Source organism: Anastrepha obliqua, chromosome 1 (genome assembly GCF_027943255.1).
Source record: "Anastrepha obliqua isolate idAnaObli1 chromosome 1, idAnaObli1_1.0, whole genome shotgun sequence".
NCBI lineage: Eukaryota > Metazoa > Arthropoda > Insecta > Diptera > Tephritidae > Anastrepha > Anastrepha obliqua.
In genome coordinates this window covers 108,014,505-108,026,701 of record NC_072892.1, presented here as the reverse complement: position 1 = coordinate 108,026,701, position 12,197 = coordinate 108,014,505, and the positions used below count along the sequence as shown (strand labels likewise).

General features: G+C 34.0%; 1 protein-coding gene across 11 annotated transcripts in view; it reads right to left on the bottom strand.

Moving 5' to 3' along the window:
• The window catches only part of LOC129235462 (mucin-19), an 89,048-nt gene extending 77,131 nt beyond the window's left edge, over positions 1-11,917 (bottom strand). For 2 of the 11 annotated variants that reach the window (XM_054869325.1, XM_054869324.1), the window contains exon 1: positions 10,752-11,917. In XM_054869325.1, coding sequence (XP_054725300.1) covers positions 10,752-10,773 — 22 coding nt within the window. In that variant the 5' untranslated portion in view covers positions 10,774-11,917. The remainder of the gene's footprint in view (positions 1-10,751) is intronic. The other 9 variants (XM_054869316.1, XM_054869318.1, XM_054869315.1 and 6 more) reach the window with 9 other exon arrangements.
• Positions 11,918-12,197: the final 280 nt, after the last annotated feature.

Sequence of the window (12,197 nt, the reverse complement as noted above, 5' to 3'; positions counted from 1 at the left end):
GTCTAGCTACATTCATTCATTATCAGTCAATTTTTGATCAAGAAGAGAAAGAATACTTCAAAGGATTTGATAGTTTCAGTTTGATAGTTTCTGGTTTTGTACCATACGTGTTAATATAAATGTGTGTTATTATGAATATTAATGCATTCCACAAGTCATTCGCTAAGAGAGCATCGGTGGTGACACATTGACCACATCGACTGAATCGTCAGTTCCCTTTTATTCCTTTGTGTAGCAGCAGCGAGTAGACAGTAATTCATCTATTAACGCCAAGTTTATCTATTTGTGTAGCTTCGTTATGCTCTGCCGCAAATAGCGTGAATTAATCACCGAGTACCCGTGTTTAATTTTGTATTTATGTTTCAATGAGCGATTTGCAATTGTGTTGATTTATTTTTAATTGGTACTACTCGTATATATTAAATGATTAAATTGAAAAATTGTCGATCTACATATGTACTTACAAATATTTCCATTTATCTCAAATTGAATTGATGCAGACACATTTATTTCACTGAGACATTGGCACGCCCTAAAGTGAATATGTATGTTTGTACAGAAATCTCCATATTTTCGAACAAGAAAGTAAAGTCCAAACAAATTTTATCGCTTGCCATGCTTATATACATACAGCCGTGGCCAAAATAATAGCACAGTGACGTGTTGCCAAGTTTTGACTACTTATTATTATTATTTTTATAAAAATATAAATTTGTAACACTACAACTCTTTATATGACTTTCTAGCCCATTAAAAATTCACATTAATTATGGAACATTTTTTGATTTTTTTTTTTTGACTAAAAAATTTTAAATTTTCATGAAAATATGGTGATATTTTTTAATTTTGTGCAAAGTGAAAAGATTTAAGTTACATAGTTATTGTAGGGAATATTTCAATATTTTTATTCAAAAATTTTTTTAAATTAATGAAAAAGAAATAAATAGCTAAAACTTGGCAAAATGTCGCTGTGCTTTTATTGAACTTTTATTTTTGTGGCCACGGCTTTAGGTATCTTTTCAAATCTGTTTGTATTTTGTGGCATTCGTTTTTAAAAATATATAGGCATATATACATACATATCTGTCTATATATCTATGTGAAGCGAATGAACGCAAAATAACGAAAGATAAGATAAAAAGATGGTGCATACTTACATAGGTAAAAAAACGATTATTAACGTTTAACGGTAAATTAAGACACCGTAGCCGCCGTAGCCGAGCGGGTTTGTGCGTAACTTGTATTGTAACTAATATGGGGCTGATCCAGGAATCGATATCTACTTGAAATGAAAGTTGAAACTTCCATTAAAAATTCAAGGGTAGTAAAAGGGGGTACTTGAGACCAATGAAATTTGAAAATTGAATTTGAAATGCAGAAAATATGACAAAAATGTAATGCTTTTTGCAAATGTGTCACTAGTGTGTTTAACCTTTGATTACAACAATAAAGTGTATTATGGGAAAAGTCATTACACAAAGTCTAAAAGGCTGCATTTTCAAAGGTTTACTTGAAATATTTTGGCATTTAGAATTTGGTAGTCATTTTAGTGCAAAATTATCAAGCAGATATTAATAGTTTATTTTTATCGAAACGCCTAGACTGAACTTTGTTTCGATAAAAGAATGAGAATCCGATTTTTAATTAATGAAGGGAAGTATCAAATTGCCAATTTGGTGAGAAGTTTACGGTACGCAATCAAAGGCGCTATTAACCGATTTGCGGAGACAAAATACAACCATAATAAATAAAAAAAAAATAGAAGAAAACGCCTCACTAGTGTACGGGAAGTCCAAATCTTATACTACGCGAGTCTCTCAAGGAACGTAGAACATTTTGTTCTGCCCTTGCAGCTACTCTGTAGGAAGAAATTGTGAAATCCGTTAGTACTCGATCAGCTAGAAGAAGGCTTCTGGAAGCAGGCTTAAAAGAATCTAAAGCCCGAAAAAAACCGTTGCTTTCAGAAAAAAATCGAAAACAGCGTTTAGAACGTGCTTTCCGATACCAACATTTTACGAAGGAAGATTGATCGAATGTTCTCTGTTCTGATGAATCGAACTTCGAAGAAGGCTTGGTTTACATCATTTTAAGATATCGACAACCATAGCTTCTTACTCTAGTCCAATTTCGAGGAAATAACGCAAATCTTACAAAATAATTTTATTAATGGCAGGGCGTCGACATCGAAAACTGACATCGACAACATCAATCAAGTTAAAGTAAAATTGATCATTAACCGCAAATTAACCAACAGAGGGCTGACAGAGGACTTGAACATCGCTTGTGGTTCCGTTCAGGACATTGTAATCAATGATTTGGGTTTGTGCGGTCCCAAGGGACCTGAGTTTTATGCAAAATAAGGACCACGTTGATATCACAAAAATGATTTCCAAGGCTGAATCCGCCCCAACATTTATAAAACTCCTTATTACTGCAGACAAGACGTGGGTTTATGAGTACAACACGCAATCCAGACATCAGGCGAGCGATAGGAGAGCTTCAACGGAACCAGAACGAAAACACCCATGTCTTTTTCAGTCAAAAAAGAAAGTGATGCTCACGGTTTTTATGGAGTGCAACGATATTTTACACCTCGAATTTTTGCCAGAAGGTCAGGTAGTTAAATAAGGAATATTATTTGGGAATTATGAGACGGATACGCGAAGCATTCCGCCAAAAAAGAAAGGATTTGTGGGAAAACAAATCGTGGATTTTGCACCATGATAACGCACCGTCGCACGGTGTCATCATTATCTATGAATTTTTGACCAAGAACGAAACGAATAACATCCAACAGATGCCGAATTCACCTGATATTATATGATTTTTCTCGATTTCCTGTTTGATCGAGTCAAAAAAAAACTGAAGGAAATTCATGGAAAAATCAAAGACGGCTCTGAAGGCTATATCGAAAATAGACTTACAGAAATGTTTCGAGAGCCGGACCAAACGCCGACATAAATGAGTTGCAGTTGACGGGGAGTACTTTGAAGGCGATAATACCACTTTTGAGTAATAAATTCGTATTTTAAATTTTCTGAATATATTACGGGAACTTTATGACCAAGGTGGTATACGCACATATGTATGCACATTTAAATATGTAGGAGAGTGACTCAGAATAGTTTAAATTTGAATTCCCCGTATTCTTATATGCCATCTAATGGAGTATAATGCATTTAATTCCCTTCTTATCGCAAAGCATTTTTATAAAAGGAAAAATTATTAAATAAAAAGAAAGAAAATACATACATTCATACATGCCTGCATGTACACACATATACAAATAACAAAATAAATCAAAATTTTACGACATTTTCGCTTTGTTGTTCCTTTTCAGTTACGACTTTATTGTTCCTTCATTGGTGTGTTCTATTGTAGTTGTTGTCTTTACGAGTATGCGCATAATTCGTACGTGGTTTCGAGCGATGAACGATGAATGAATCATGCGAATGCGCAAGCAGTCAACCAGGCAGGCGAGCGGGCTTGGCATCGGCGCTGTGGCCAGAGCAGGCACTCACTCGTCCAGACCAATGTGTGCGACAACTTTGGCGTAATAAAGTTGTTGATACAACTAGCGTATAGCTCATGTGCCGCAATACCCTCAGATTCCTCCAGCCCAGCAAATCCGACAAAATTGCGGCCTGTTGTTAGAGAGTTCATTCACGTCGCGGCCAACACGAACACCGGTTGCAAAACGCAACGTAGTTAGCCATTATTTTTGTTTTTTTTTCTTTATATTTGTAATGCAACACACATACATACAGATGTTTGTACTCACTTACATAGGTACTCTATGTAGATTTGCATGTTGGCCGTAAGTGAAGAAAAAGCGCGCCTAAATAACCTACGCGCAGCCATTGGCGATATCGAGGGAGTGGCAGGCATAAAGATGATTTAGGCTTATCGCAAATTAACATACATAATCTACAATATTTAGTAGCGAAGTATGCTGTGTATGTATTTACATTGCAAATGCTTTGGTATGTAAGCGTGATTCATTTTTAAAATGCGCACTCCTCAAAAATCCAACGAGTAAGAAAACATTTTTTTATTTTATTATTTATTTTTTAATATGAATATTTTTTTAAAATATATACATATTTAAAAGTAAAGGAGCTTATTGTACATGGGTAAATTTATCAGTGACCTACAACCATAAGGTTACATATTCTGTTACAACAACAATAACCAGCAGGAAACCCACGATGTTCTTCTTGCCTTCTTGTTCGCATTTACACTTTTATGTATTATATCAAACCCAAGCTATAATCTAAAAGAGCGCTACTTTTACTCTCTGTCTAAAAATAATTAAATTCAGATTTTTTTCCGAAATATTAGGTGTTTTCGCCTGTGTTTCCAGTGGATATTACCCAGGAGCGAAATTCTGTAGAATTCATATCTGATCTCTCTCAAAGAGAAAAATATTCAAAATAGTAAACGAACAGAAAACCAGTAAAATTTTAGAAGTTGCCTAGTCAGCTGATTATTATTTGTGAAATAACATCAATACGCACACCAGAAATGGAAGGAGAAGCTCGGCCAAACACCCAATAAAGGCCAAGTATATTCAGTTTCACGGTGTTAACAATGGAAGTCAACAAAGAGATAAATCGGCACATTTCACTTTTTTTTTTTGATTAAGGCGAAAATGCAAGCTAGGCTGAAATTGTGGATGGTGTTTGTGGTGCCTATACTGTAACAGCTAATTACGTGCAATTTTGGTCTCGTAGATTCCGTTCAGGCATTTTTGATTTTAAAGAAAATGTCAATAATGTCGACAAAATCACAGGAATATTCGAAGTTGACCGGCATGTTAGTAGTCGTAGCAACGCCCAGGAGAGCCAAATAAAAATAATGGGTTTCTTTTTCCTCAAACTAATATATGCATGTAGAAATAAAGCTATTTTTCTATAACTTGATTTGTTTTTTCTCTTCTTTTTCTTTTCGTGGGACACATTTTCAGTGTGTACACATTGTTTGGCCCAGTAATGTTGATAAGATAGCAACTCATATAGCAACGTGATAATTCACCAAGGCAAGAAGTAAAAAGTTATTAAGAATATTTTTTCTTCAAAATTTTCGCTAATGATAAGCAGGCATATTTTTAAACATAACTTAGTTATGTCTTGGCTTTACATAGAGATTGTTTTATGAGAATATATATGTATGTGCATATGTACATTCATAATAATTTATGTCTTCGAATAATCGATTAGGTATTAATATCTTTATTTATTTATTCAGTTAATAATCTAAATATGCAGTATTTTTTATAAACTATGAAAACAGATTAATGATAAATAATTCAATTAAAAATAAATTAAACTTATAATTTGCTTGCTTCATTGTAATTAATGAAAGAAAATGTAATATTTCTTATAATTTATAGAGAAAGAATATTAGGTAATACTTAGAATTTATTACAATTCATTTAGAAACAATTTGAAGTGGTACTTTGTTGAAGAAAAATCTAGGCTAGTATGATTTGAAAGGCAATTGAATTCTCTCAAAGGTCTAGAAATCGGGACATTGGAAGCATAATATCTATTGTTTTTAGATTAATGAGCAAACATAGACTTTTATAGGAAAGAATTGGATCAGTGAAATTCAAAGAACGCAAAGCATAAGGCACAAGAGCTTTTTGGAAACGTTTAAGCCTATTAGAAGCATAATATGGTATCCAAATAAAGGCGGCGTATTCCAGCTTCGAACGCACCAGCTTTAGAGTATATGGATCAACACAGTCCGAACTTCCACGTCGAATAAAAGCTAGTACAGAATATGACTTTGCAATGGTGTCATTTAAATGTTTTTGAAAATAGAATTTAGAGTCAAATACCACACCAATATCAATAATCTCACTTCGATTGGATGAACTAAAACCACCAATGTAGTAGGAAGTGTGTATAAGAGAACAAAATTTAGAATAAGAAACAAAAAAACACTTGTTTATATTTAAATCTAGATTTTTTCTTTTAAATAATGCTAGTGCCCCAAGAGGTAACCTTTCCAAGTGCCGTGACGTCAGTGGAGAAAATAAAGAACCAAAACGAAGAGAAAGATTAAGCGAAAGTGAGTGTAAAGCCAATAATGTCCCAATTTACACACAGCCATCTGGAAGAGGATAACACTGGAAATTCTCTTTTGATGTTTCATACGCGGTCACACGGGCAAAATAGTTCTCGGCGACATTCGTTGCTTTTGGCGTTTACATCTTTAACATTTTCTGGTTCGGATATATTCTACAATATATTTTAATGAACAAGGCAAACTGTATTGGTTGAATAGTAAATAACTTTTTTTTGTTTTTTAGATTATTATATGTACATTTTTATATAAAAAAAAAATTGTTAAAAATACCGCATGTAAAAATACATAACTTAAAATTAACTTTAGTATCTAAAACTGGTAAAAAGATGTTCCATAAGTTTTTTAAATAATATCTACTTTAATGCAAAAAGCATCCTATATTTTCCAAGCAGCGTTCTGCTGTTTGTCATCATGAATTTTTTCCATTTGATGGAAAACCAACACAGAACTTTCTCACACAAAAGAAGAAAACGAATGACTATCAACGCTCGTTTTGCACCAACTTTATGTTTGACAATACGAATAAGAAACACAAACCGTGTCGCCAGTGCGGGAGACAAAAACTCCTCTCTCTCGCTCCGTGCGTCCTTCTCAAATGGACAAAATGTTTGTCGGTGTAAATCGGGACTAAAGCGTGCACACAGTCATCTGCACTTGCATACAGTACTAATTGTTCGAAACAGCTGTTTGTCACAAAAAGTGTTTAAATCTACAAAGCATGAGAAATGCTATAATTTCCAACTTTCTAGGCTTTTAGCCGCTACTTTAAGCACAGTAAGCCGTAGAGCCTGAAAAGTTCAATGTGATGTACTAGCTTTTTTTAATGAGTGCCAGTGAAACAAAGATGTATCACAAATGAAGCATTTATTGCTGCCGTTGAACAATAATTATTATCGGTAATTAAGGCTATCTACCAGTACACTTTGGTAAAATTCAAGCTTAGGTGTGTTTTAATTCTCATATAAGTTCCCAGATTGTGGTTTAAAATTATTGGGCACTATTATTTGCGCGGCCGCCGTAGCTAAATGGGTTGGTGCGTGACTACCATTCGGAATTCAGAGAGAACGTAGATTTGAAACTCGGTGAAACATCAGAATGAAGAAAAAGTTGTTTCTAAAAGCAAGCAAATCGGCAGGCAATGGCAAACCTCCGAGGGTTTTTCTGCCATGAAAAAGTTCCTCATAAAAAAATCTACTGTTCGGAGTCGGCTTGAAACCACTTGTGGAACAACATCAAGACGCACGCCACAAATAGGAGGAGGAGTTCGACCGAACACCCAGAAAGGGTGGACTAGTATTTCTAGTTATTTAAAATGGTGCCTTCTAGTTAAGCTTATTCTTTGTAACGGGCCCTGCAAGCATCCATATCATTGAATATTTCACGGGTTGGGTACAATATGATTTTGGTTCAAAATTCTGTATTTAAAATTCTGTATTCAATATTCTGTATTCAAAAATCTGTAATGCAAAATTCTGTAATGTTAAAATTCTGTATTGCGGAACACTGTAATTTTAAATTTTGTAAATCAAAATTATGTATTGTCAAAATTCTGCATTGCAAAATTCTGTATTGAAAAATCGGAAGAGCATATGGATAAATAAAAAAAAGTGCGCACTTTTTTTATTTTTCCATACGCTCTTCCGATTTTTCAATATAGAGTTTTGCAAAACAAAATACTGCCAATACATGACTTGTCTTGACCCATATGGTTTCCTATATTATCAAAACAGATTTACATAAAGCAAATGTACATATGTTTGTATGTATTTATAGCTTCAGAAACAACGTGAATGAAATTTGAGCAACCGTATTCTGCATTATGAGCAGAAAATCACTTACCAGCTATGAGACGTGTTTCATTGAGCTCATTCAATTTGCTCGAGGATATGGCATACAATTAAATCCAAAACGAATCCTTAGTGACTTTGAGATAGGTATTATATCGGCTACCAAAAAATATTTTCCCGATACGAGATTGCAAGGATGGTTCTTTCATTTTAGTCAAATAATTTGGCGTAAAATACAAAAAGGAAGGTATATTGTGTAATATATTGAAATACTGAACAATTTCATCCCAACTACCATAAAGTACTAAATATTTAATAGGTCTATGAATAAGTTCGTGCGGTTTTTTTTCGAAATTTGAATTTCGGATCATTCCCATGGCTTTTAAACGTTTGGAAATGGTTGATTGATCAACTCCCAAAGTTTTTGCAACCTCTTCTTGCGTTTGAGCCGGATCTTGATCGAGCAATTCCTCCAATTCGGTATCCATGAACTTTGGCGGCGCGGCCAAAATCACCACTTTTAAAGCGTGCAAACCACTTCTGGCACGTTCGCTCAGCTAGAGCATGCTCACCATAAACTTCCACCAAGATACGATGACTTTCGGCTGCTTTTTTCTTCATATTAAAAAATTCCCCGCAAAAACACATTATTTGGCACGAAATTCGACATTTTCAAGTGTGGTAAAAATATTGTTGTTTACGCTTCAAATAAAAAACTTATACTGACGTTTGTGCCTTACGACAGTAGCTCTCCAATGAATGTTTGGAAATGTGGATCGATGGAATAATAATCAAGTTACGCCATCTGTTAATTTTTTTTTGTTTGCAGATTGGTTCAGAAATATGGAAATGATTCATATTTTTCCTTACATATTAGAATGATAAAAGCTCTGGCTTTTTTGCCTCACGACGAAGTCTCTGAGTACTATAATCAATTTTATAGTACTCTTGAAGACGAAGATACAAAATAGTTTTGCTCGTGGTTTGAAAGAAATTACATAGCTCGAGACAACTCCCAGCCAAAATACCCACCAAAATTTTGGTCAGTGCACGATGAGTCCAATATCGCTTTCCCCAGAACGCAAAACAGTATTGAGGCTTGGCATCGTCGGCTAAAAGTTATTGTTGGGAAACGAAACTCAGGGTTGTACAAACTAATTAATGATCTAAAAGGCGAGCTGGTTTGTGCGAAAGCACAACTAACTAAAATTCAAAATGATCACAAAATTAGTCAAACGAAGAAGGCTGTAAAATCAAACAACAGAATTGAAAAATAACAAAAAAAGGCTTATATTAAGGCATGTTTCTTTTCTAAAGCGAATTGCTAAAAATTTAATAGCATAATAATTGTTTCGCCATTATGATGTAATAACTTTTGTTTTGAATGAATTTTTGAATTTTTCTTTGATTGACGTATGTATATATACTATGGTTTCTATAAAATCAGAATTCCATTATTCATAAAATAAATGTGCTATTCAGGTAAGCGTGCTTATCAGGTTATCTGCTTATTTGGTTATATTTTTACAGCATTTTGATCGAAAATAATTTTGATTCCAGAATTTTAATATACAGAATTTCAGTTCTCCATCATTTTGATCATACAGAATTTTAAATACAGAATATTGAACCAAAAGAATTTAGGCTGGACAGAATTTTTTTTTTGATTTTTACAGAATTTTCATCCAAAAGAATTTTGAAAAGCAGAATTTAGTACCTCTCCCATATTTCACACCACTGTTAACCAATAATGCAATCAACCAAAATTAAAAAAATATATATATGTATATATGCATATATATCTATACCACTTTGGTATTTTTCTTAGTTTAAAGATAAGAACTCGTTTTTGACTATGCTATGCTTTATCAATTCATTGTCGTTTAAATATAAAAGCACTTACTTAGCCGTATAAGATAACACACAAATTAAAAAGATTTTTGTGTTATCTAGTGTTAAAGTTGTATTGCCAAGTATAGAAGCAAATTGTTGGCCTCCAAACATGTCTATAAAGTCAATAGAAATATTTCACAGTCATAATTATTATATGTGTTGGGTAATGCTAACAAATATTATAAACAACACCGAAATCATCGACATGTTCGATAATTTTATTGCATAAAGGTAACATTTAACAGTAAGTTTATTATTCCTTGAGAGTCCGTAGTTTCTTCTTCACCAGTGCAGATGAGCAGATGAGCTACAACAACAACAGCAAATGAACGTTTTGTTGCCTTAACATATGCATATCCACATATTTGCATACACACATATGTACATATTAACATACATATCTACAAACAAATATGACTAGCAGTATGTGACATCTGACCGAGTTCACCAATAAACGGAAACTTGTTTGTGGCACACCGTTGTCATTTGAACGTAGGAGGTTGGCTAAAATGGCGACAATTTGACGAATAGATTGACACATTTGGGTCAGCAATTGAAATGAGAAATATCTATACATTCTCGTACATGTGTACATATATGCATATGTACATCTATGAACTAATTCTTGGCATTCGTCTACCAAATATTGGCACCCAAATACATATGTGTGTATGTACATAAGTGAGCCAAAGTAATCTTCGTTTCAAATTTCCACGAAATCGATTTTCGAAATAAACAAAACAGTTAACAAAAAAATCAACGTTCAATTCACTGCTGTGCAGGCGATTGTACTACGATACCCACCCTACGCAAATAACACCACACAAGAATCTGAAAAAATTCAAAACAATAGGAAAGTCATAGAAAAAGTACGCTACGCAGCAATACATAGCATCTGAAAGATTTTAAGCATTAGCGAAGTGGAGGCATTCAACTTTCTACACACGAAAACACGATTAAATTACTATATACACTCACCTCCTAGTGATCCAACGTCCATATTGTACTGCGGTAGAGTGTGCCAAATGAAGTTTAGTTAGTTGTTGTAGGGAGAAGGTGCACAGCAAGCAAAGTAGCAGCAGGAATACTGCAATTTTGCAGAAGTTTGTTGTTCTTATCGCGCGTAATACAGCTCAGTACACGCCGGACCACGTTAAAGTAGTCCACTACCCGCTTGAATTGAAATGGCTAGTTGGCAGGCTACTACACGGTTTCGCTTGTGAACACAATAACAGTATATTGTGGTTTGGTGTGACTTTACAGCAATGAATCACCAACTCACAAGTTTATCCACTAAGCCAGCAAGCGTTGATATTTTTTGTTGATTTTGACCTTATTAACCGTTTTCTGTTTCTTTAATTTGTCGCTTTATTCACTTCACTTCATTTTTTAATAGCGGTTGGTTCGTAATTGTACGCTTACAACAAGAAACCACGAAAGCAAGTAAAACTTTCAAAAGGGAATCATTACAATGTAATCCACTAAAGCACCATCAGTAGACGTCTGTACAGACACACTCAAATAAGGAAAAACAAAAATAATTAATTCACATCACGGCAGCCGGGACGCAAGAACAATGAGGAAAGCAACAAAAGCGATGTTAAAACGCGAAGAAATTACCAAACTCACGGACTGATTATTCTACGTAACGCGCAACAGTGGCAGAAAAATACTCGTACCTATGTACACTCGTACCGGATTCAAAACCACCGTATTAGCTAATTCTACCAATGATCCCGTCCAACGCCAACTTCGCGTATATTTTTCATTCAATTTATCAATTTCAAAGGCGTTTAAAAATTTGCACTGCAATGCATTGAAGCAACAATACACTTTCTTATTTTCACAAAATAAAAAATAAAAACATATTTACTCCAGTAAAAATGCACTTATTCCCCAATTTCGTTTTGTTATTGATTTTCAAACTATTCACACCTTTTTTCACACTTCTTATTAGCATTCAAATGGAAGCCGCAACACTTTCTCACTGATCTTTTCCTTATATGTGCACCCCAGATTTAACACATATTTCTTTTGTTTTCAGCGTTTTTTAGAAATATATTTAATATTCCTCAAGTTCGCTACAAAAATGCATTAAGTTAATTCTTCCGCTACCAACATAACTTGATGTTCGATGCTTTTGCTCGTTTGTCACCAACGCTGGAACTAAAGTTGGAAGTTGCTAAAGTGGCCTACTGGAAGCACAGGGATGATTTTTCTAATTGGAAATAGACTATCGAATGTAAAATGATTTACTAGTTTTCAGTTTTCAAAATGATTTATTTTAAATTAGTTCAGAAAGCTTTATTTGAATACTTAGTTATAACATACAAATTGGAAAACTTATCTTCAATTTAAAATATTTACAAGAAGTTAATGCGACCACAGAAATGTGTGCATATAACGAATGTAAGCTTTAGAATA